The sequence below is a fragment of the Prunus dulcis genome, chromosome 8 (genome assembly GCF_902201215.1).
Source record: "Prunus dulcis chromosome 8, ALMONDv2, whole genome shotgun sequence".
NCBI classification, from domain to species: domain Eukaryota; kingdom Viridiplantae; phylum Streptophyta; class Magnoliopsida; order Rosales; family Rosaceae; genus Prunus; species Prunus dulcis.
The window spans coordinates 17626549-17652112 of NC_047657.1; the positions used below are offsets into that span (position 1 = coordinate 17626549).

Below are 25564 nucleotides of genomic sequence, written 5' to 3' on the forward strand. Positions count from 1 at the left end.
ATATTTATAACATAATTAACCTAGGCCAGTTATTAATATGTAAGAAACTAAAACAACATAAATAAAACAATCAAACTACTGCTATGAACTCAATGGGGGAACTGCCTGTCTTTGTCCAATCTAATGAGCCGGCACCAAAAGCTTTATCGAGTCGACCCATAAAAAGGCATATGCTGGGCGCTTCGAGATGCTACCAGAAAAGTAAGGTTTTTGTAAGTTTCAGTTGAGTTAGTTATATGCATATGATTTATTCCTGACTCCTTTTGTTTGTGATTTGCTACTTATTTGGTTACTTAGGCACCTTGGAAATGTTGTAATTTACTATCTAATAATTGTTACATATATGATGGGTGCTTGAATTCATAAGTAGAAGATATTGGCATATGTGGGAACAATATTTGCCAAGATTTGCTGACGTTGACTATGGTGATGAGAAATGACCAAGGCAATTTCCCTTCATTTGTAGATTTGAAGTCGACTGCTTGAGAACAATTGTGAATATTTTTCTTAGTCTTCACATACGGGCTAGACTTTTCTTCAGTTTGGAATAAAATAATGGCTGGGATAGACTTTATATTATGTCTATATACATTAATTCCGTTGAGTGTCCTGCTTTTTCTTCGACTGACAAGGACAAGAATGAACTATGTGGAATGGAAGAAGGAAAAATTTGACCAATTCAAAAATAAATTCAAGGATTGGAAGCTGAGTGTGATGCCCCGAAAATGGAGAGAATTTGCAGGGCACAAGTCTAGTTGATAACTTGATACGTAGCCGCAATCTCATCTCACAATGTCTCTTCTAGATGATGAACTTCATATGGCCAAGTTGTTAACTTGTGAAATCTCAGTAATTAACCTTGCACTTTTGGGTTGAGTTATAATTGCATTAATATCTCAATTTGTAACTCCGTTAATTGTGAATATTTTACTTCCTCAACTCATTCATAATAGATATTTTATTCAAAGATATTGCAAGAATGATTATAGAACTCTCTCTTTTTTTCTTAACATAGGGGCTAGACTTCATATTTTTCTGTTTTTTTGGTTTTCAGCTTTTTGTTAAATGAAATTTCTAACTTGACATAGGGGCTAGACTTCATAACATTAACTCCTCAAACCACCATGGAAGGAGGAGTTTTCTCTGCTCAGGGTCAGAAGCCTACTTATCTTCTTCTTCTCCTTCATATTTTCCTGCTTGCTTTGCTTCCATTCAAGGCCATTTCATCACCAAAAACACGGGCAGAAGCTTTGCTAACTTGGAAGAACACCTTTGCTTCTGCACCACCTTCTCTCACTTCATGGTCCCTCACTAACCTCAACAATCTTTGCAACTGGACTGCCATTGTTTGTGACCACAGCACCAAACAAGTTTCCCAAATTGACCTCTCCAACTTCAACATCTCTGCAACACTAACCCATTTCAACTTCACCCCATTTCTCAATCTCACCCAATTCAACCTCTATGGCAACAATTTCACAGGGCCTGTGCCATCTGCCATTGGCAACCTCTCCAAGCTCACAACTTTGGACTTGGGCGACAACTACTCTTTCGATAAAATACCTGTGGAGATAGGCAAGTTAACAGAGCTCAAGTATCTGAGTTTCGATAAAATTCTTATACCATGTATGTTAACATTAACATCTGCACCATCCATTCTAAAAAAATAAAAATCTTCACCATCCTAATTACTCATATCTAATGTTTTTTTTATTATATGTGTGACTCATTTACTAGCAATCCTTTTTTTTTTTAATTAAATATTTTTATTTTTTATATTAAAAGAAATGAAATATAAGAGAATGGAATTTCAAGAACGGATTAATTGCCAAATTTTTCTTGGTCTTTGCAACGACTTGCTCCAAAAACCTTCAAATCCAAGCCAATAAATAAAAAAGACATTTGAAACGTAACATAGGCTGGGGCCAAGGGAAGGGAAGACTAGACCAGGCCAGTCAAGTGGAGGAAACCAACCACACAACTTTTGATTATGAAACGCAACTCAACTACATATATGTATAGCTTGGATTGGATCAAACATATCAACTGGTCAAAACAGACTCAACACCATGAAACGAGTTCAGAAGCCTCCTCCGTTTCTTCTTCTTCTCCTTCATATTTTCTTCTTGTCCTTACTTCCGTTGAAGGCCGCCACCTCATCACCAAGAACACAGGCAAAAGCTCTCATACACTGGAAAAGCAGCTTTCATAATTCATCATCTTTACCACCACATGGTGATCTCAGTTCATGGTCTCTCACCAACCTAGACAACCTCTGTAACTGGACTGGCATTGTCTGCGACCACAACACCAAAACAGTTGCCCAAATTGACCTCTCCAACTTCAACATCACTGCAACACTAATCCAATTCAACTTCACTACATTTCTCAACCTCACCCAATTCATCCTATACAACAACTATTTCAGAGGGCCTATACCATCAGCCATTGGCAACCTCTCCAAGCTCACAACTTTGGACTTGGGCTACAACAATTTTGGTGAAGAAATACCTGCGGAGATAGCCAACTTAACAGAGCTTGGGTATTTAAGTTTCTATGGAAACTATCTCCGGGGCACAATTCCCTATCAGCTCAGCAATCTCCAGAAGGTACAATTTTTACATCTTGGAGGCAACTACTTGGAAACTGCCGACTGGTCTGTATTTTCCGGCATGCCTTCTTTGACATACCTTGATTTTTCCTGGGCTAGTCTTGATTCAGAATTCCCAGAATTCATATCTAAATGTTCGAACTTGACATTCCTGGACTTGTCTCAAAATGCTTTCACTGGTCAAATACCAGAACTGGTATTTACCAATCTGGGCAAGCTTGAATATCTCAACCTCACTAGTAACAGCTTCCAAGGACCATTGCCATCAAACTTTCCCAAGCTCAAACACCTTCATTCAGCAGAGAACAACTTCAGTGGTCCAATTCCTGAAGATATTGGTTTGATATCTGGTCTTCAAAGTATTGACTTGGCTTGGAATTTCCTTGAAGGGAAAATTCCATCATCTATAGGCCAACTAAGGGAACTCCAGTACCTTGATCTTCGTAATAATTTCTTAAACTCTTCAATCCCTTCTGAGCTTGGTCTTTGTACCAACCTCACCTACTTGAACCTGACTTCCAATCACCTTGAAGGGAAAATTCCATCCTCTATAGGCCAACTGAGGGAGCTTCAGCACCTTGATCTTCAAATGAATTCCTTAGACTCTTCAATCCCATCTGAGCTTGGTTTTTGTACCAACCTCACCTACTTGGACCTGTCTTCCAATCACCTTGAAGGGAAAATTCCATCCTCTATAGGCCAACTCAGGGAGCTTCAGAACCTTTATCTTCAAATGAATTCCTTAAACTCTTCAATCCCTTCTGAGCTTGGTTTTTGTTTCAGCCTCACCTACTTGGATCTTTCGAGAAACCAGCTCTCTGGGTCAATTCCTCTAACACTAAGCAACCTTGCACATATTCAGAGCTTAGATCTTTCCAACAACAATCTCAATGGCTCATTCCCGACAGAGATTGCCTTCCCACTCCTGGGGAATTTTTATTTGTCTCAAAACAATTTCACATACAATACTTTTGTTGGAAACTCTGACTTGTGTAGAGATGCTAGGGGCCTATCTAGAGCGTGCAATTCCAAAAAAAATAACAAGAAAGTTATAATTGGTGTCCTTGTACCTGTTTGTGTTATATCAGTGGTTGCAATTACAATTGCTCTGATTCTTATGTTCCATAAGAAAACCAAGTGTGCACTTAAGAAAATCAATAGTACTGCTCAAAACTTTGAGAATTTTGTGTCAATGATATTGCAAGAAGAAGTAAAATTTACGTTTGGGGAAGTTGTAAAGGCCATAGACGATTTTCATGAGAAGTACTGTATTGGAAAAGGAGGATTTGGAAGAGTATACAAGGCAGAGTTGCTATCAGGTCAAGTTGTGGCAGTTAAGAGGCTTAACATGTCAGACTCTAACGACATTCCAGCAATCAATCTCCAAAGTTTCGAGAATGAAATAAGAACTTTAACAAATCTCCGACATAGGAACATCATTCAGCTATACGGGTTCTGTTCAAGGAGGGAATGCATCTTCTTGCTCTATGAATATTTAGAGAGAGGCAGCCTGGGAAAGGCATTGTATGGGGTTGAAGGGGTAACAGAACTTGGATGGGCTACAAGGGTCAAAGTTGTGAAAGGATTAGCTCATGCACTTTCTTACTTGCACCATGACTGCTCTCCACCAATTGTGCACCGTGATGTAACTGTCAACAATGTATTGCTCGAGTCAGATTTCGAAGCCCGACTTTCTGATTTTGGAACAGCAAGACTGATTAGTGCCAATTCATCCAACTGGACCCATATTGTTGGCTCATTTGGCTACATGGCACCAGGTAACATACCAATTTAACGTTGTGCATTTTTGGATCATGTTTTGGTGGCAGAGATATGTTTTGAGGCAACTTGGTTTGTTTTTCTTGATGTGCAGAGCTTGCATTGACAATGCGAGTCACGGATAAGTGTGATGTGTATAGCTTTGGGGTGGTGGCGCTGGAAGTTATGATGGGAAGGCACCCAGGGGATCTGCTAGAATCCCAGCTATCAAAATCATCAAAATCAATGACGGAGGACAATGCAGAGTTGCTTTTGAAGGATTTGTTAGACCAAAGGCTGGAGGCTCCAAGCAATGAATTGGCAAAGGCAGTGGTGGTTGTGATGAGTTTAGCCTTGGGTTGTATACGTACGCGTCCCGGGTCTCGACCTACAATGCTTTATGTAGCACAAAAACTATCAGCCCATAGTCTGCCTTCCCTTCCTGAACCATTTGGCATGTTAACCCTCAACAAGCTGATGGGGATATAAAACTAGAAGGAATAAAAAATAAACTAGTTGGAAAGTTTTCTGTGTGTAAGAGAAATTCTTATACCTTGATTAACTAGGAGGGAGTAGTTGATCCGATTCTCATACCTTGATTACTCCATCTAAGTTCCCCGATTCATGACATCTCCCTTCCTTGGTAAGAGCATCTCCAAGGGAGATGTCAAATGTTAAATGTTTTTATTTTTTATTTTTTTTATAGTACCTTTCTTATTGAAAGGGGAGATAGCATATTATGCTCACACACACAAGACGGATGCTAAGACTCGAACCCAGGACCTTGCATGAGGGAGTAAATACTCCAAACCACTACACTAGTGGGTCCTTTACTCAAATGTTAAATGTTAAATTTGAATTTGATGGCTTATGTGACAATTTGACAGTTTGGAAAAAATTTAACTCTACTTTAAATGTTATTGAGGCCCAAAAATTTAGGGTTGGGCCCAAATAAATTCTCAGCCCAACATAATGCCTTATTAAGAAAAGACCCGATTTGGAGCAAGCGAAAGTTCGTTATTCACGCTTGCACGAGCCACGACCACGTGCCATGCCAAATAAATATGCAATCCGTCACTTTAAGAATCGAAATAAGCCTGTAAAAAGCACTGACTCTACAAGCTCATGCTAATTATCTCGTCAAGCATCATATTCCTTTTTAAAGGATACAAAATTCAAGCACGCCAAGCGACATGCAATGCCAAGCGAAAAATCATTATTATTACACCTAGCCACGCTACAAGCTTAAGTGGGCCCAAGCCACGCAAACGCCCTGGCTTTGCTTAAGTGGGTTGTGGTATGGATGGTAACGAGCTTTCATAAGGCCCATTGATAAGCCTAGAAATGGGAGTTTTGGGCTGCTTTGGAGCCCCAAAATTCAAACCCATTTCTTGAGCCCAAATATGTGGGTAAGTATAAAAAAGAAAAATAGCCCAATACTTTAGGAAAAATTAGCTCATCATCTCAATAAAAATGGTCCACCACTTAGGAGGTTGGCCCATTCCCTTAAATACACTAACCTATTACCTTAGGAAGGCCCAAATAGCCTAAGTGGTTTAGAAAATATCCAAAAAATCCCCAGCACATGGTTTGAAATGAAACCACGATAGAAAACCAGGAGATGTTTGTACGCTCAGGAAGCTGGAAGATTCCAACACATGGCCAAAGACAAACCCAGTGCAAGCCATCAGGAAAACCAAGGGATGTTTAAGCAAAACACCCTTCAAACTAGCATACATACCCATTTCTTTCCCCCCACCAGATCTTGCCATGAAATAGGGGAGGAAAAGAGGAGAAATGACAGCCAAAAATAAGAAATCACCACTGATAAGCCTAGAGCTCCCAAAACCCTGTTTTTGGTGCGATTGGGCAAAGGAGAATTTCACAAAATGGGATGGATCGAAGGGAGAGAAGAGAAATGAAAGGAGAGACTTGGAAAAATTGGAGAGAACCCATTAGGGTTTCTTGGGAAGGAAGAGCTTCCAACGACTATAAAATGAGTTACCTCCTACCCATTAAACTCAACTAGAGCAGTCGAGCAAGCTTATTCTCTAACTATTAACATCAAGCCCAAGTGCCTCACCTTCTATCTCCTTCTTCTTTATCCTAAGCAACACACATCTAGGGAGCAAGCTTTATCTCTCCTCTCTGAAGCCTCTGCAATTTTGAGCCATATTCATCCATCTCCTCCCATTTTCTCTTCTGTTAAAACACTCCAGAGATTGACAGACTTTTCGTCAAGCTGTCAGAAACTACTCAACACACCCATCATACCCCCATCTCTCTCCCTCTTCAACAAACCCTCTTAGAATCCATTCCCCCTTGTCTTAAAACCCCTGTTTCTCATAGGAATTCACAGCCCTCTCTTTGTTTATGCTAAACTCATGATTGTTTTGCTCCCATGCCACAAGCCTCTCATGCCAAGCTAAGATTCTACCTGCAAGCACTAAGAATTTATCCGTAAGCAGCCATTATTTTTGTTGGTGAATGTAACCAAGATACTTCTTAAGGCTTCACTACCCTTTCGAAGCATTCTTGGAGCCTGATTCTTGAACTCAGGCACATGCGGTAATTTCACTTGTTTCTCTTTTAGGCAGCCCCAGCCCATTCGTCAAGCTACTGGAATAAAAAGACCCCTACAAATGTCAAATATCATATTATTTTATTATATTTTTAAAAGCAAATGGGGCTCATATAATGCATAAAGTTTTTTTAAGAGAGTAAATGATAGTGAGGTCCAGACTAAAAAAATATTTTAAATCAAGCTTTTTGGTATGATTATTTTTTATATATCTCTTCCGCCCTTCAAATCTATGTAGGATTTGACTACTCGGTTGGTGCAACTTTAATATTCAATTTTTGCTATTTCATGTCCATGTGGCAATTTGACATATTGGTTGGAGATGCTCTAAGTAAAAATTAAATTGATTGTCAAAATGTGAGGAACGACTCAATTGGAATGAATGAGAAAGTTGAATAATTTAATTGCTTAAAAAAAAGGTTACGGAAGTTAATTGAAACTTGAGTATAAGTTTAAGGACCACTGAAGTTAAATACCCCTTTTTTTAATATTTTTTTTATATCAAAAAGCATTTTTAGCCTTATAAGCAATACTAAACAAACCCTTAAACTTTGTTGTAAAGAAAACTAGGCAATATAGGTTTCATTTTCTAACATCTTTCCTGTATATTGTCGAATACGTACTACACATATGAGTTGAATTTGATGGTTGGTGGTGAATCTCCTAACTTCTTCGGATGGCTGTGTGAATTGAATTTGATGATGAGACTGAGTGCACTTCACATGTGGAAAACTGGATTTAATAATTTCGAATCGCCAAATCAAGATGAAGACGGGACGGACAGTCAGAGGATGCAACAGGACTAAAGCCCGCCCCCGCTAGCTAACATAGAAAGAAATAGATTCCCGGATTCCCAACCAGGGGGCAGGCTGAATCGGGCCGCCCTTTGGGATGGGAATGGCCCAGCCCACATGCATCATTTGATGAAAGCACCCCAGTCCAGTCGCCTCATCAAAGCCACGCCTTCCCTCTCTCAATTGAATGAAGAAAGTTAAATAAAGCAAAAAGAGATAGTCGCGCCATACCCTTTTACATGGAAAGGCCTTTCCCCAAAAGCTCAAACAACCCAACCTGAAGTCTTTTGACGGAGAGGGCTTGGTCTATGAAAGTGGTAATCATTTTTCACCATCACATGTCTGGCTTTGTAAAGGTAACTGTCCAAAAAACTATTAGCATTAAAGAAGCCACTGGATGTTATGGATAACTCTCAGTTTATAACTAGCAATATCGATATTGTCTTTAATTTAACCATATGTTTGACAAGTGTGAAGTTTTTATAAATTTAAAAAAAAAAAAAAAAAAAGCCTCAATGTTATTAGTGGTGAAACTATTCATGGCAAATTGATGAGTTGCCAAATATTTCCTGACTTTTGTCCAAATATTTCTAGGCATCTTGCAAATGTTGTAGCTTACTAACTAATCAATTAATTGTACATATAACTACGGGTGCTTGAATCCATGAGAAAATATTATTGCTGGGTACATATAATCATAAGGGCTAGACTTTTGAAACATAACATAGGGGCTAGACTTTATATTCCGTCCGGACAAATGGCTGGGGCCAAGGGAAGGGAAGACTAGACCAGGCCAGTCAAGTGGAGGAAACCAACCACACAACTTATGTTAACATTAACATCCGCAGTGTCCGGGGTCTCGACCTACAATGGTTTATATGTGGCACAAAAGCTATCAGCTTAGACCATGCCTCGCCTTCCTGAACCATTTGGTATGTAGACCATCAACAGGCTAATGGGGATACAAAAACAGAAGAAAATGTGAAAATAGTTGGAAAGTATTCTCTGCTTTAAGCTATTAAGTTTGTTGATTGTAATCATCTTTACCCTCGCATCGCATGTTTGGCTTTTATGAAGTAACCGAATGCACTTGCTCTGTTAGGCAGAGCAATTAAATTGCAACTTTCCCTTCACCTAGACAATAACATGTTGAAGGGAAATGCACTTATGATATTATGATATAATAATACTACAGTTGTTCACACGTACGTAAATGACTCTAATGTAATTGGAATACCAGGTTATGGTTAGAAATTCTAAAACGTGGGATTGGGGTTTTTTCTGTCTATGTAAAGTAAAGAAACTAATGTGAAACTGAGAATGAAGATCAACGGAAGGTTCAATGTAGTCAATCGTCCTACTAATGACAGCCAACATTGTGCGTGTGAATGTTCCTTCTCTTTTCACGATTTTGGATAGACTTGGACAAATGAATAACCCTCAGAGTCAGAGGTAGGAAACTTACAAGACTTGACTCCAGATTTGGATCTTTCAAGGCCAATTCCTATAACTCCATTAATCCTATTTCCCAGTTCACATAGATTTTTCTTCAACATGAAGATAATTAATTGCAGTCTTTTCATATGGACCATTGAAGCGTAAGTTTTCTTCTTAACAAGGAGGTAAAAATCATAAGACAAGAAATGCAACTCAAATATTATATATATGTGTGTGTGTGTGTGTGTGTGTATAGCTTGGATTGGATCAAACATAATCAAACAGACTCAACACACCATGAAAGCTCCTCTTCTTCTTCTCCTTCATATTTTCTTACTCTCCTTATTGCTTCCATTGAAGGTAACCTCATCACCAAAAACACAGGCAGAAGCTCTCATACGCTGGATGGAAAGCTTCGATCATTATTCATTACCACTTCCTTGGTCCCTCACCAACCTAGACAACCTTTGTAACTGGACTGCCATTGTCTGCGACCACAACACCAAATCAGTTGTTCAAATTGACATCTCCAACGTGCAGATCGATGCAACACTAGACCGGTTCAACTTCATCCCATTTCTCAATCTCACCCACTTCAACCTACATGGCAACTACATTCGTGGCCCTATACCATCTGCCATCAGCAACCTCTCCAAGCTCACAACTTTGGACTTGGGCTACAACGATTTTCATGAAGAAATACCTGTCGAGATAGGCAAGTTAACAGAGCTCCAGTATCTAAGTTTTGACTCCAATCGTCTTACTGGTACAATTCCATCCTCTATAGACCAACTCAGAGAGCTTCAGTACCTTGATCTTAGTAACAATTTCTTTAACTCTTCAATCCCTTTTGAGCTTGATCTTTGTACCAACCTCACCTACTTGGCCTTGGCTTCCAATAAACTCAATGGGGAACTGCCTCTGTCCTTGTCCAATCTGAACAACATCACCCATCTGAGTTTATTTGCTAATCGGTTTACCGGTCCAATCTTGCCTTCTCTGCTCTCCAATTGGACCGAAATGGTCTCTTTGCAACTTCAACACAACTACTTTAGTGGGAATATTCCACCAGAAATTGGACTGTTGACAAAACTCAATGTGCTTTATCTGAATCATAATAAGTTATCTGCCTCAATTCCCTCAGACATAGGAAGATTATCACATTTGATAAGCTTAGATCTTTCGAGAAACCAGCTCTCAGGATCAATTCCTCTAACACTATGGAAACTTGGAAATCTTCAGAGCTTAACTCTTTCCAACAACAATCTCAGTGGCACAATCCCGCCAGAGATTGCAAACTGCATATCACAGGACACCTTTCACAAGTTGCGACATCTCCCAGTCCTGGAGTTTATTACTTTGTCTCATAACAATTTCACAGCGCCCGACAATTCCAAAGACCACCAATCAAGTCCATTGATTTGTCTTTTGACTTTCTTTTTATTTGTTAGTGGTTTAATGATTGCAAGTCCATATGCTCTGGTTCTTATTTTTGGTAAGAAACCTAATCCTGTTCTTGAGAAAATCAATAGTTCTCAAAATTTTGAGACTTTTGAGTCAATGATATTGCAAGAAGAAGTCAAATTTACGTTTGGGGAAGTTGTGAAGGCCATAGAGAATTTTCATGACAAGTACTGCATTGGAAGAGGAGGATTTGGAAAGGTCTACAAGGCAGAGTTGCTATCAGGCCAAGTTGTCGCGGTTAAGAGGCTTAACATGTCAGATTCTAATGACATTCCCACAATAAATCTCCAAAGTTTCGACAATGAAATAAAAACTTTGCCAAATCTCCGGCACAGGAACATCATTCAGCTATACGGGTTCTATTCAAGGAGGGAATGCATCTTCTTGCTCTATGAATATTTAGAGAGAGGCAGCCTGGGAAAGGCATTGTATGGGGTTGAAGGGGTAACTGAACTTGGATGGGCTACAAGGGTCAAAGTTGTGAAAGGATTAGCTCATGCACTTTCTTACTTGCACCATGACTGCTCTCCACCAATTGTGCACCGTGATGTAACTGTCAACAATGTATTGCTGGAGTCAGATTTCGAAGCCCGACTTTCGGATTTTGGAACAGCAAGACTGATTAGTGCCAATTCATCCAACTGGACCCATATTGTTGGCTCATTTGGCTACATGGCGCCAGGTAACATACCAATTTAACGTTGTGCATTTTTGGATCATGTTTTGGTGGCAGAGATATGTTTTGAGACAACTTGGTTTGTTTTTCTCTTGATGTGCAGAGCTTGCATTGACAATGCGAGTCACGGATAAGTGTGATGTGTATAGCTTTGGAGTGGTGGCGTTGGAAGTTATGATGGGAAGGCACCCAGGGGATCTGCTAGAATCCCAGCTATCAGAATCATCAAAATCAATGGAGGACAATGCAGAATTGCTTTTGAAAGATGTGTTAGACCAAAGGCTGGAGGCTCCAAGCAATGAATTGGCAAAGGCAGTGGTGCTTGTGATGAGTTTAGCCTTGGGTTGTATACGTACGCGTCCCGGGTCTCGACCTACAATGCTTTATGTAGCACAAAAACTATCAGCTCATAGTGTGCCTTCCCTTCCTGAACCATTTGGCATGTTAACCCTCAACAAGCTGATGGGGATATAAAACTAGTTGGAAAGTTTTCTGTGTGTAAGAGAAACTTGATCTGTACGACTGATATATTTTGTTTGCAAATTCCTACCCAAGTTGCATGATATCTTACTGCTCCTATCTCTCACATCATTTCATTATATCATGGATTAACATTAACATCTGCACCATCCATTTAAAAATAAATAAAAATCTGCACCAATATCCCTTATTACTCAATTCTATTTTTTTGGATTATCATTTCTTAGCAATCCTTTTTTTTTTTTTTTTTTGACCGTCAATTTAAAAGAGTAGCAAATTAACCGCAAATTAGTTTTGTGATAATGTGAAATGTTGAATTTTGTGATAATAAAACAATCAAACTACTTTTATGAAGGTAAAATTGGTGGATTACCCATTTGTCTTTGCAATCCCCTTCATTTTTGTTTTAACAGGAGTGATTAACGTGAAAGCCAATTGACCCCTAAAATAAGGTAAGAAACTAAACAAAATTATAAACATATTTCAAAATCCGCTTTTGATCGATGTGGGATCAAATCCACCCTGTTTCCTTAATTTTGATCCAATCTTTGTGAGCACTTTTATCTATGCATAGATTTTGCATACATAAATCAATTTGATTTGGTATTTTAAATATTTCATGCTTTCACCCAGATGGCTGGTTTTACCATGACGGTTTTGTGGATAAGTTGACTATCTATTTCCCATTTTATGGTTTCATTGGGATTTTCTGTTTTCGCTTAATTAATGAAAGTTGAACAACCGCTGCCAAGGTGCTATGTATCCCAAAGCCCTCGCCAGTACATGATATTGTCCGTTTACAAATGGGCCAAGAATTCTCACCAATATATGACGGGTTTTGTCGAGGAAATTTCCCAGGGTGGAACCACACCATTAGAATTGAGTTGAGTGGGAATATTTTCTCAATCTTTACAACTAGCCAGCTTGGCAATAATCCTCCAATTATGAAAGGCATTGATAGGAAAGTGCAACATATAAGGCACATCACCCCCTATCCGTTTGGTCGATGTGGGATCTCACACGACTCATTTACTAGCAATCCTCTTCTTCTTTTTCGCGCCTCTGTCCAATTTAAAGAGCCGGCGTCCAAAGTGTCACCGTGTGAACCCATAAAAAGGCAAGTGTTGGCCACTGCGAGAAGCTATCCAAAAAAGTAAGGTTTTTGCAAGCTTCAGTTTAGTTGTTTATTATATGCATATGAAATTTGTTCCTGACTTTTTTATATGGTGATTTGGGACATTTCTCCAATATTTCCTTACTCAGGCATCTCTTGGAAATGCTGTAATTTACTAACTAATTAATAAAATTTTGAACTTGCTATTTGGGATTTAATTCTCCTTAATTTTACAATCTTTCTTCTCGTAGTACTACTTTTGAGTAGCATGTTGGTCCAATAATGCCTAAATTACAAATTTCCTTTCACCTACCTAGGCAACAACATGTTCAAAGAGAATGTAACAACAGTAGTTTACACGAGCGAAAATAAATATAATGCAATTATGGTAAATTATGTTTATGGACTCTATAAAACTGAAAATGAAGAAAACTCAAGGTGCTATGTATCTAGTCGTCCTCTAAGTATTAACTATGGTGATCAGAGTTGAGAGATGACTGAGGAAGTTTCCCTTCATTTGTAAATTTTGAGCTGACAGCTTGAAAACAATTGGGAATATTTTTCTCAATCTTCACATACGGGCTAGACTTTATATTTTTCTGTTTTTTGGTTTTCTATTTTTTGTTAAATGAAATTTCTAACTTAACATAGGGGCTAGACTTTATATTATGTCCGGACCACACCAGTGAAGTCGAGGAAACACTGGAACCACACACTTTTGGTAGTAATAATCCCTCCGATTATGTGAAGTCGAGGAAATGTTGTATAGTTTACTAACTAATTAATAAAATTTTGAACTTACTATTTGGGATTTCATTCTCCTCAATTTTACAATCTTTTTTCTCATAGTACTAGTTTTGAGTAGCATGTTGGTCCAATAATGCTTAAATTACAAATTTCCTTTCACCTACCTAGGCAACAGCATGTTCAAAGAGAATGTAACGAGAGTAGTTCGCATGTGTGTAAATGATATAACGCAATAATGGTAAATTATGTTTATAGACTCTGTAAAACTGAAAATGAAGAAAACTGAAAATGGTAAATTATGCTTAAATGATATAACGCCACTTTGGAATTCGAGTCAAGTCCTGTGTGTGTCCGACACCTGGCGAATGTCGGGCACAAATGACCTTTTTACCCATCAGCTAGAGCACGAAAAATAGCTCAAAAACCATACCTTACTAGATCGATTTGGTGGAGAAACAAGGGAGAATTTTGAGCTGGAAGTTCGGGTGGTGTCGAAGGAACCTCCGCCGGAAAACATGGTTTTTCGGCCAGCTCAGGGTGGCCCCGGGGTGGAGGTTGGTCAGGTTGTGACGGCGACACGGAGGCGGACCCGATGGTACCCACGGCGGAGATTGGCTCAGCCTGTGGTGGCCGGGCCGTCGCCGAGAAGGCGAAGGGTCGCACGGCCCTGTTTCTCGCGGGAGAGAGAGAGGAAGAGAGAGAAAGTGGGGGGGGAGAGAGAGAGAGAGAGAGAGGGGTATAAAAATCTGACTTTTTGGCCAAATTACCATTTTGCCCTTCGCGGTTTTTAGACCATATCTTCTTTGTTATAGCTCCGATTCGGGTCTACTTCGTGTCTACAAACTCGTTTCGCCGCGCTCTACGCAATGGCGCAAGCGGCATTCCCAATTTCTTTCTTGATCAAAAAGTCAAAATTTCCCCCATTAAATAATGCGAGGGCAAAATTGTCTTTTTGCTAGAAGATATTTTTCCTTACTTTTTAGATATTTTCTTTCTTTTTAGATATTTTGTTTTGGGTTCTTACAGATGTGATAATGTTGAATTTTTATGATAATAAAACAATCAAACTACTTGTATGAACTCAATGGTGGAAACTGTGCCTGTCTTTGTCCAATCTAAAGAGCCGGCGCCAAAAGCATCACCGAGTTGACCCATAAAAAGGTAAATGCTGGCCACTCCAAGAAGCTACCAAATTAGTAATGTTTTTGTGAGTTTCGGTTCAGTTGTTTATTATATGCATATGATTTGTTCCTGACTTTTTTATATGGTGATTTGGTATACATTTATCCAATATTTCCTTACTCAGGCATCTCTTGGAAATGTTTACATCATGATTATGGATATAGAACTATCTATTTCCCTTTTTTATTTTTCATTTTTTGGTTTTCTGTTTTTTGTTAAATGAAATTTCTAACTTAACATAGGGGCTAGACTTTATATTATGTCCAGACAAATGGCTAGGGCCAAGGGAAAACTAGACCACGGCAGTCAAGTCGAGGAAACACTGGAACCACACACTTTTGGGTTGAGTTATAATTGCATTAATATCTCAATGGAAATAATCCCTCCAATTATGTGAAAGGCATGCAGATAGTTAGTGAAATTTCACACCGTAATGTGGTATTACCAAGGTCTAAAATATCGATGATATTGGAAATATCGGTAGTCCAAAAATATGGAAATTTCGATGAAAATATCGGGATATTATCGATATCGATAAAAATTGAATAAAAACCACGGAAAATGTAAGAAAAACTTGGAAATTTCATTGAAACTTTGGAGAATGTTTATTTAGTCAATTATCTATGAGTTTATCACAAAAAATTAGAAGGAAATGCATTACATGATGGATTTAACTAATTTTAAGTTGATTATACAGCAAGCGGGCAAACACTATGAGTGTAAAAAATATGTAATAATTAATGAAAAAAGACCAAATACATCGTAATCATTTATATATAATGATTTACTATAATATTTTGCACTTTATACATTGCATAGTAAGATACATGAGTGACTTAGTACCACATAGAGTTCCTACGAGGTTCAAATTTTTCACTATCTTCATAATCTCTATGTTTAGAATAAGTGTATTGTGAAGAGTAGTCATCAAATGATAAATCCCCAAAATAGTTTTGCATGTAATTGTTAACATACCACCCATATAAATATAAATATTTTAGTATATTATCACAAAAACATAAGTGATATGGTGTTTAAGGTGTTGGAGGAGTAAAATGGGAGGGGTTCATATCCCCTTTGTGCTTTTTTCTCCCCTTTTTCCTTTTTTTTTTTTAAAAAAACTTTTTTTTTCCTTCACATCGATATTTTCGATATTTTAGCGATATTACACCGATATTTTGACAAAATATTTCTGAAATGTGAGCGAAATTATCGACATCGATATTTTCCGATATTATCGTCGATATTGTCGATATTTATACGATATGTACATGGATATGTTCCGAAATATCCGTGATTCGAAAAAACCGAAATATCCTCGATATTTCCTCGATATTATCGATATTTCAGACTATGGGTATTACTAATTCACCCATATTATAACACATGTATTTATTTATTAATACTATACCATAAGTGTAAGACAGATAAACCATATCATCCACCTATATTTTAACATGTAAATTAATAACATTACATGACAATGTGATTATAACACTCAGAAAAGAAAAAAAATCCAAATTCTCCTAAAGTGTTTCACTAGTACACCCTAAGAGATACAAAGTTTTGAACTTGCTATTTGGGACTTCAAGGTCTTCTTTACTAACTAATTAATAAAATTTTGAACTTGCTATTAGGGATTTCATTCTCCTCAATTTTACAATCTTTCTTCTCTTTTGAGTAGCATGTTGGTCTAATAATGCCTAAATTACAAATTTCCTTTCACTACCTAGGCAACATGTTCAAAAAGAATGTAACAACAGTAGTTTACACGTGAGAAAATGAATATAATGCAATTATGGTAAATTATGTTTATAGACTCTATAAAACTGAAAATGAAGAAAACCAAAAGCTTCACCAAGTCTACCCATAAAAAGGCATATGCTAGCTAGCCGCTCCGAGATGCTACCGGAAAGGTAAGGTTTTTGTAAAAGTTTCAGTAGTTGAGTAGTTTATATGCATATGATTTATTCCTGACTCCTTTTTGTTTGTGATTTGCTACTGATTTGGTTACTTAGGCACCTTGGAAATGTTGTAATTTACTATCTAATAATTGTGACATATGATGGGTGCTTGAATTCATAAGTAGAAGATATTGGTATATGTGGGTACAATATTTGGTTAACTTAGGCAATTTCCCAAGATCTGCTGACGTTGACTATGGTGATCAGAAATGACCAAGGCAATTTCCCTTCATTTGTAGACTTTTCTTCAGTTTGGAATAAAATAATGGCTGGGCTAGATATTTGATTCAAGGATATTGCAAGAAGAAGGTTTACATCATGATTATTGATATAGAAGTATCTATTTCCCTTTTTTATTTTTCATTTTTTTGGTTTTCTGTTTTTTGTGAAATGAAATTTCTAATTTTTGTGAAATGAAATTTCTAACTTAATATAGGGGCTAGACTTTATGTTGACTTGTGAAATCTCAGTAATCAACGTAACATAACAATTCTTCACATACGGTCTAGGCTTTTATTCTGTTTTTTTGGTTTTCAGTTTTTTGTTAAATGAAATTTCTAAATTAACATAGGGGCTAGACTTTATACACGCACTTTTGGTTTTCTGTTTTTTTGTTATAATTGCATTAATATCTCAACTATTAGTTCAAAAAAGTAAATTTTCTTCTTCACTTAAATTAAAATAAAGCTTTCGACCAAAAATAAATAAATAGAAATAATATGCAAATTACAAATGAATTTTAAGAACGAAAATGATAACAGTAAGAATCAACCTTCTATAAAGCTTGGAACATAACATTAACTCTTCAAACCACCATGGAAGGAGGAGTTTTCTCTGCTCAGAGTCAGAAGCCTACTTATCTTCTTCTTCTCCTTCATATTTTCCTGCTTGCTTTGCTTCCATTCAAGGCCATTTCATCACCAAAGACACAGGCAGAAGCTTTGCTAACTTGGAAGAACACCTTTGCTTCTGCACCACCTTCTCTCACTTCATGGTCCCTCACTGACCTCAACAATATTTGTAACTGGACTGCCATTGTTTGTGACCACAGCACCAAACAAGTTTCCCAAATTGACCTCTCCAACTTCAACATCGATGCAACACTAACCCATTTCAACTTCACCCCATTTCTCAATCTCACCCAATTCAACCTCAATGGCAACAATTTCACAGGGCCTGTGCCATCTGCCATTGGCAAACTCTCCAAGCTCACAACTTTGGACTTGGGCAACAACTTTTTCGATCAAGAAATACCTGTGGAGATAAGCAAGTTAACAGAGCTCAAGTATCTGAGTTTCTTCAACAACACTCTCACTCGTGTAATTCCCTATCAGCTCAGCAATCTCCAAAAGGTACAGTTTTTGATTCTTGGAGGAAACTACTTCTTAGAAACTCCTGACTGGTCCAAATTTTCAGGCATGCCTTCTTTGACGTACCTTGATTTTTATCTAAACTTTCTTGATTCAGAATTCCCAGAATTTATATCTAAATGTTTGAACTTGACATTCCTTGACTTGTCTCGAAATTCCTTTACTGGCCAAATACCACAACAAGTATTTACCAATCTGAGCAAGCTTGAATATCTCAATCTCACAATCAACGACTTCGAAGGACCACTGCCATCAAACTTTCCCAAGCTTAAACACCTTCATTTAGCACAAAACAACTTCGGCGGTCCAATTCCTAAAGATATTGGTTTGATATCTGGTCTTCAAATTATTGACTTGTCTTGGAATTCCCTTGAAGGGCCAATTCCATCCTCCATAGGCCAACTCAGGGAGCTTAAATACCTTGATCTTAGAGATAATTCCTTAAACTCTTCAACCCCTTTTGAGCGTGGTCTTTGTACCAACCTCACCTACTTGGACCTGACTTCCAATCACCTTAAAGGGAAAATTCCACCTTCTATAGGCCAACTGAGGGAACTTCAGTACCTTGATCTTCACACGAATTCCTTAGACTCTTCAATCGCATCTGAGCTTGGTCTTTGTACCAACCTCGCCTTCTTGGGCCTGGCTGTCAATGAACTCAATGGGGAACTGCCTCTGTCCTTGTCCAATCTGAACAACATCTCCCATCTGAGTTTATGGGCTAATCGGTTTACCGGTCCACTCTTGCCTTCTCTCCAATTGGACCGAAGTGGTCTCTTTGAAACTTCAAAACAACAGCTTTAGTGGGAATATTCCACCAGAAATTGGACTGTTGAGAAAACTCGATGTGCTTTATCTGAATGATAATAAGTTCTCTGCCTCAATTCCGTCAGATATAGGAAGATTATCAAATTTGAGAAGCTTGGATCTTTCGAGAAACCACCTTAATAGGAATTTTAGTACCTGTGCAAACAGGGTTAAAATCACATAAAATACTTGCAAGAATACTAGGCTATTGTAGTATAGATGCTCATGCAAGGTCGTTTTTCCTCAAGGACTAATTAGCAATTTAAATAAAAATAAATTCCAAATGACTACTTAAAATAAAAGGTCAAGAAAGATGATTATGAATTTGGTTGATTCTAAAAACAAATATTAAACAAAAACAAATATGATTGAAGGAAAGAGTTTTGAATATCAATTCATAAAAGCACTAGGGTTTCACCATCACCTAGCAATCCTATGAACTTTTACCAATTACTTATGATTTGCACATACCACTTTGAAGGTTAGGTTTTCCTAATGTATATTCTACTTGGAACCTCCAACACATAACTTATATCCAACATGCAACCCGTCCGGACGTTCGGATCAAATCTGAACATGAAAGACTCATTAAGTTTTGTGAAAACCCTTTGAAAAACCATGCAACCCGACTCCAAATTTAATTTCTATTTTAAATTATTTAAGTGAATTTATGAATTTACCCTTGGGGTAGGGGTAAATAGGTTATTTTCTTGCCCGGAAAGTGTTTGGGGCAGTGACTGGTATTTTTAGGAAGATTGTACTGAGACGAATTCGTAGACACGCGGTAGACTTAATTCGGAGTTGTAACGAGGAAGTTACGATCAAAACATCGACAATGGCAAAATCATAAATATTTCAAAATTTGGGTTTAAAAATATCTAACTTCTCTCTCTCTCTCTCTCTCTCTCTCTCTCTCTCTCTCTCTCTCTCTCTCTCTCGTGGTTGAAACCCCCCTCCCCGATTCGATTTTTCATCGGAATATCAGACGGCGAGAACTTCGTCATCCGACCTCCATTTCAGGTGTCGTTTCTTGCAAAAGCTTCCTCTCTTCCTCCCTCATCTACCCAGCCCACCCCTTTTCTCCGATCAAAAACCTGGCAAACGGTGGTGGCAACGAGGTGAAAAACCAGCCAAAACTGCCGATGTCACCGGCGAAGTTTCCGGCCATCGCGAGATGCGCCGTTGCTTGGAACAGGTAGCTCTCCTCCCCTTCTAGCTATTTCCTAGGTTGTGCGACGACAATGGCGACGGTGGTCACCAAATCGAGGCCGTGAAGTTCCAGGCGAAACCGTGAGTTTTCGACGCCGATTCCGGCCACTTGCCATTCGAATTGGACCGGGTGTAGTTGAATAAAGTGTTCCACTCATCGAGTAGAACCTGTAGTCGGGAGGGTGGATTGTAATTTGGAGATTTTCCGGTGAAGCTTTATCGCTTTGGACACCGCGCGCTGCCGGTGCTTGTGGCGGCGCGTGGGCACTGTATCAGAGGGGCACTATTGTCCCAATGCGATCTCCTAGTTGTCATGAGTGTAGGATTTTGCGGATCTCAATTCGGACATCATTTGACTATCGAACGGATTTTCGCATATTGTGCGTTATCTGGGTTCGATAGATCGCGATTAAAATATGTTCCCAATTAAAATATGTTCTTCTAGGTATTCCTAGGAGCGTGTAGGACTTCATAGATCGCGAATATTAGTCTCGAATGTTCTGATTCAATAACTTAAAGTTTGCATTTTATAATAACCGTCCGATCGTGCGATCGTAAGCGATCTAACCGCCCGTTTCGGACCAAACTTGCGAGACGGGTATCTTAGATCTTGTGAAACCTTTAAAAACTTTCGGATTGTAAAACGGAGGTCGTGGGTCCTGTAGGCCCGGTTGACCCAAATTGGGAAGTTTGACCGCCGGTTGACCGAGTGTCTCCCGAAGCTGTTCCATCGTTCAAATTGAGTAGTTGGACCTTAGAATATCTCGTTCCTAGTACACTTACTAGGAACCTAGGAAATTAGGACATTTAATTCAAAGTATTCGTTCGAAACGCTTCGTATTAATCTCGTATACGTATTCTGAATTAGGTACTCCGATCACACATACGCAGCAGGCGGGACCCTCTCAGGGTCAAACAACGTGGGACTACTTGTGAGTGGACTTTGTTTTCAAATCTTATGCATGGTTTTATTGATGAAAAATTTATGCATAATGTTTTTAATGATTTATTGAATATATTATATTCATGAGTTGAACTTGATGTTTGTAGAGGGCTTTGGCATAGTTGGGTATTGAAAGTATATTTTATATGGATTTTGGGAAATATTATGCATAATGTTTTAAATGGTATTTTAGATATATTATTTATGAAATTGTTGAAAGTGATATTTTTATGAGGCATTGAAAATATATTTTGGGTTTTGACATATTTGAGTATCTTGAGTATGAATATATGGATTTGAGAATTTCTATATATGTTTGGCTATGTGTAGGGTACTTGGGTTGTTGAGATGAGATTGTGGAAAGTGATGAGTATAGAATGTCAGTTTGGAGTGCTATAAGCACTACCCTATGTACCTCCCCGGATTTGGAACTTGGATACGGAGACTTGAGATACTTGGAATTGTCGGAACCCGGGGCATCCTTGACAGGATGTTGCTGTAGATCCTTGATTGGGTAGTCTACGTGCATAGGACTGATCACAGACATACGGGTTTTGAGGTTATCGACGGTACGTGCTGGCTGAGAGTTGGTCCCCCAGTTGGACGGCTCGTTCCCTAGTCACATGGTGGATTGAGGACTCTTCATGAGGATTCTGCCAGGGTGACTAGTCAAACAATCCCCCGGTTGGATTGTTTCCCCGGTACAACTAGGTGATGGTCATATTTATAATATATATATATATATCTCTTATAATATATATTTATATATAGTCATTCATTCTTGTTTTTCGGTGAGGATACTTCCTTGCCTGTCGTGCCAATGGGTATGCTTTCGGGAGTTTAGTTGTGAGATTTATAAGTTTTGGATGGTGGGTTTTGTAAAGCGTTCTTTATGGATTTCGGACTTGGCATCTGGTATTGATTTGTTTTGATATATTTTATATATATATATATATATATATATATATACACACACACACTTGAGTATGATGGTTTTGAGATGCATGGGATTTCTTGCATGGTTTTCTAAACGGTGGGGTTATATTACGTTGGTTTACACTGAACTGAATTTATTTTTGTCCACTCACAATTTTCTGTTTTGCGCCCCCCAGCCAGTAGTTGACTGAGCTCCGCAGCAGAGCCGGATCGCGCGTTTCAGAGCCTTGAGCCTTCATAGGACTATTTCTTCATGTTATTCCCTTTGAACTATGTTTTGTTGAAATTGAAGTTCTTAGACATGCTCTGTTATTGCCCCTGTTAGGATTTGAATTATGAGGCCAGAGGCCATTTTGTTGTAAATTGTTTATTCGCTTTAAAGCATGCTGCTGGTTGGGATTATTTTGTATTTTTATGCAGATTGAATTTTGTTGGGTTTGTTCAATTCACAGGGGAGACTCTGCCAAAATTTTGGTAGAAAGTCTTGTTTTTAGTATGTGGGTCCGACATCGGGGTGATGTCGGAACAAAGAAGAGATTCGCTCCGGTTTCTGGGGAAATTTCGGGGTAGGTCCTGTCATTAATTCAGGTATTATCTAAGTCCAACTCGATCCCTACGAATTTGGGTAGAGAATAAACTCAGCATATTCTCTACGAAACCCTAGCCCCGAGGCTCCTATAAATAGACGACCTCATTCATCATTCAAGGTACTTCAAAAAACCTACTCCTAATACCCGAGAAAAATACCCGAAGCTCTCTCTCCCTCTCCACTCTCCATATTTTCTCCACACGGCTCCGGCCACCACACACGGCTCCGGCCACCCGATTCACACCATACATACAACTCCGTACACTTTGCTTAGCTATTGTTTTCCTACAAACACTCGAACTAACTTAGGCATCGGAGGGCCTTTGGCCAACACCCCCCGGGTGTGGTCTATTTATTCCAGTTTTTTTTACAGGAATCGAGGAAGAGAGAGAAGGATGATCGAAGGTTGAAGGATCTAGAAGCGAATATTCTCCCGCGAGATTATTTGCACAAACATTTATAATATTGGAGTTCAATATTCTTCAAAAAACTTGAGCCCCATTGAACAGCGTGTGCTTCAATTAGCCCATGCCCACCCTAAGAATAATAAAATGTTGAACTTGCTATTTGGGACTTCAATGTTGATACAGCGTGACAATATAGAAGACAATCAACCGATTAGCTTAAAAGAATCCAAGCCTGGAATCCACCATATATGAGAAAATCTCAAGTTTATTGAATTCAGAATGATATATTTTGTTTGCAAATTCCTACCCAAGTTGCATGATATCTTACTGCTCCTATCCCTCACATCATTTCATTATATCATGGATTAACATTAACATATGCACCATCCATTTTAAAATAAATAAAAATCTGCACCAATATCCTAATTACTCAGCTCTATTCCTTTTGGATTATGTGCGACTCATTTACTAGCAATGCTCTTCTTCTTTTTTCGCGCCTCTGTCCAATTTAAAGAGCCGGCGCCCAAAGTGTTGGCCACTGCGAGAAGCTATCTAGAAAAGTAAGGTTTTTGCGAGCTTCAGTTCAATTGTTTATTATATGTATATGAAATTTGTTCCTGACTTTTTTATATGGTGATTTGGGACATTTCTCCAATATTTCCTTACTCAGGCATCTTGGAAATGTTGTAGTTTACTAACTAATAATATAATTTTGAACTTTGAAATCGGTACTTAGGTGACGAAGGGTAAATTTAAAAGATATTCAATCAAGAACGCAACAACCTTTACACACTTTATAAATTGACCAAGTACACTTATGACTAGTCAACTGCTAGGCATGAACAACCACAATCAAGAATACACACAGAGCATGCCACAATGTACCTGCAACCCTAGAAGATTACTAGTGAGAACCTAAGCACTCAGAAGGACCCATCAATCTAGGCATCCCTTATGCTAGCAACAACTATGGTGAAAGTGTGTGAAATCATCATAATCAAGTAAACACCAAACAGCAGATAATGATGACTAGTCAACTATAAGAACACAAACCCAGAATTTATACAATGACTAGTCAACCACAATTCATACGATGACTAGTCAACCACCAAGAACACAAACCCAGAAATTCATACGATGACTAGTCAACCACCAAGAACACAAACCCAGAAATTCATACGATGACTAGTCAACCACCAAGAACACAGACCCAGAAATTCATACGATGACTAGTCAACCACCAAGAACAGAAACCCAGAAAAATTACAGAGATGCAATCAGAAATTGTTCACCCAGAAACCCACCATTGGGAAAAACTGGGGTCATCAACCGACCAGGCAATCCACTAAGTAGTAAAAGATTCTTACAAAGGAACACAAGCAAGCTCAAGCAAAACCTAGATCTATTTAGGAAGATGAGCAATACCTCCTTTGTGCAATCTTCTTCTCCAACTTAGCAAAGCTTGAAGCTCAGTTCTTCATGGCAATGGCAGCTCCTTCTCCAGCTCTTTCATCCCATGGCACTAGCTTGCAAGCTCTAACTCATACAAAAATGAAATTTGGATTCATGGAGAAAATGACCAATTTCTTCAAGAAACCATACTCTTGAAGAAATCAATCTTGAATCTGACCTAGATGTATATGATAGAGTGTTTGATCTAGCAAGATGAAGTTTTCATATTTCAAATGCAGTTTTCAAAAAGAAACAATTTGGAAAACTCAAAGATGAAAAATATGAAGGTTACTCTTGAGGAAGAAGAAGCAAAAGTTTGCTATGAAACTTTCCAAAACTTCTCCCCCAAAAGTGACGGCTGCCCAAAGAAGAATTCTTTGGTATTTACACACAAAAGTTCCCTAGGTCAGAATCCCATGTGGCAGCAGAGAGAGAAAAAGGAATAGGACAAAAAAGTTGGTTATCAAGCTGGCGAGCAAGGATGACTAGTCATCCAAGAAACAGATGACTAGTCATCATTTTATGAAAACAGTTTAATGCAATGTTATGCAATGCACAATTTACCTTTGTCAATTTGCATGAACCTCCATATGATAGTTGTTAGTTAAGAACACCTAGAGAAGCTATTCTCAATCTAAACTTGAGCTTGATAAATAACAATAGAAATCCTATTACAAAGTTGTCAAGGGAAGCCAAAAAAAAAACCCAAAATGCATACATTAACAATCTCCCCCTTTTTGGCTTTCCTTGACAACACACTCTCTAACAACACTCAACCCAAAACCAAACCTATGGAGATGATGAAATGAAGTACCTGCAAAACAACAACCAAACTCCCAGGCACAAGACAAGCATATTATATCACAGAAATTTGAAGCAATATGCAATATATGCAATATGGGGTTGAGAGTGTTCTCCCCCTTGTTGATAAGGAAAGAGCAAAAAGGCAAATATAGAGAAACAGTAATCAAGTGAATTAAACACAAGTCACATAATCAGATTTGAACAATATGCACATGACACGGTTTGATTACAAAGCAAAA

At 38.4% G+C, this 25564-nt stretch overlaps 3 protein-coding genes across 3 annotated transcripts; all 3 read left to right on the forward strand.

The window, feature by feature from the left end:
- Nucleotides 1-1124: 1124 nt before the first annotated feature.
- Nucleotides 1125-4858, forward strand: LOC117638643 (MDIS1-interacting receptor like kinase 2-like). The gene is made up of 3 exons (XM_034373738.1): nt 1125-1626; nt 2023-4389; nt 4485-4858. Exons 1-3 carry the CDS (start codon nt 1125-1127, stop codon nt 4856-4858), a joined length of 3243 nt encoding a protein of 1080 aa, XP_034229629.1.
- A 4728-nt stretch (nt 4859-9586) lies between these two features.
- On the forward strand, nt 9587-11795 carry LOC117638644 (MDIS1-interacting receptor like kinase 2-like). Its single transcript, XM_034373739.1, has 2 exons — nt 9587-11327; nt 11425-11795. Exons 1-2 carry the CDS (start codon nt 9587-9589, stop codon nt 11793-11795), a joined length of 2112 nt encoding a protein of 703 aa, XP_034229630.1.
- A 5828-nt stretch (nt 11796-17623) lies between these two features.
- Nucleotides 17624-18982, forward strand: LOC117638645 (LRR receptor-like serine/threonine-protein kinase ERL2). The gene has a single exon (XM_034373740.1). It carries the CDS (start codon nt 17624-17626, stop codon nt 18980-18982), a length of 1359 nt encoding a protein of 452 aa, XP_034229631.1.
- The last annotated feature ends 6582 nt before the right edge of the window (nt 18983-25564 follow it).

Excerpts from the sequence above, each read along its gene's own strand:
- LOC117638643 (XM_034373738.1), top strand. The coding sequence starts at position 1,125 with ATGGAAGGAGGAGTTTTCTCTGCTCAGGGTCAGAAGCCTACTTATCTT. Across the intron at positions 1,627-2,022 it reads CGATAAAATTCTTATACCAT|CTTGGATTGGATCAAACATA; the intron begins GTATGTTAACAT and ends ATATATGTATAG. Across the intron at positions 4,390-4,484 it reads ATTTGGCTACATGGCACCAG|AGCTTGCATTGACAATGCGA; the intron begins GTAACATACCAA and ends CTTGATGTGCAG.
- LOC117638644 (XM_034373739.1), top strand. The coding sequence starts at position 9,587 with ATGGAAAGCTTCGATCATTATTCATTACCACTTCCTTGGTCCCTCACC. Across the intron at positions 11,328-11,424 it reads ATTTGGCTACATGGCGCCAG|AGCTTGCATTGACAATGCGA; the intron begins GTAACATACCAA and ends CTTGATGTGCAG.
- LOC117638645 (XM_034373740.1), top strand. The coding sequence starts at position 17,624 with ATGGAAGGAGGAGTTTTCTCTGCTCAGAGTCAGAAGCCTACTTATCTT.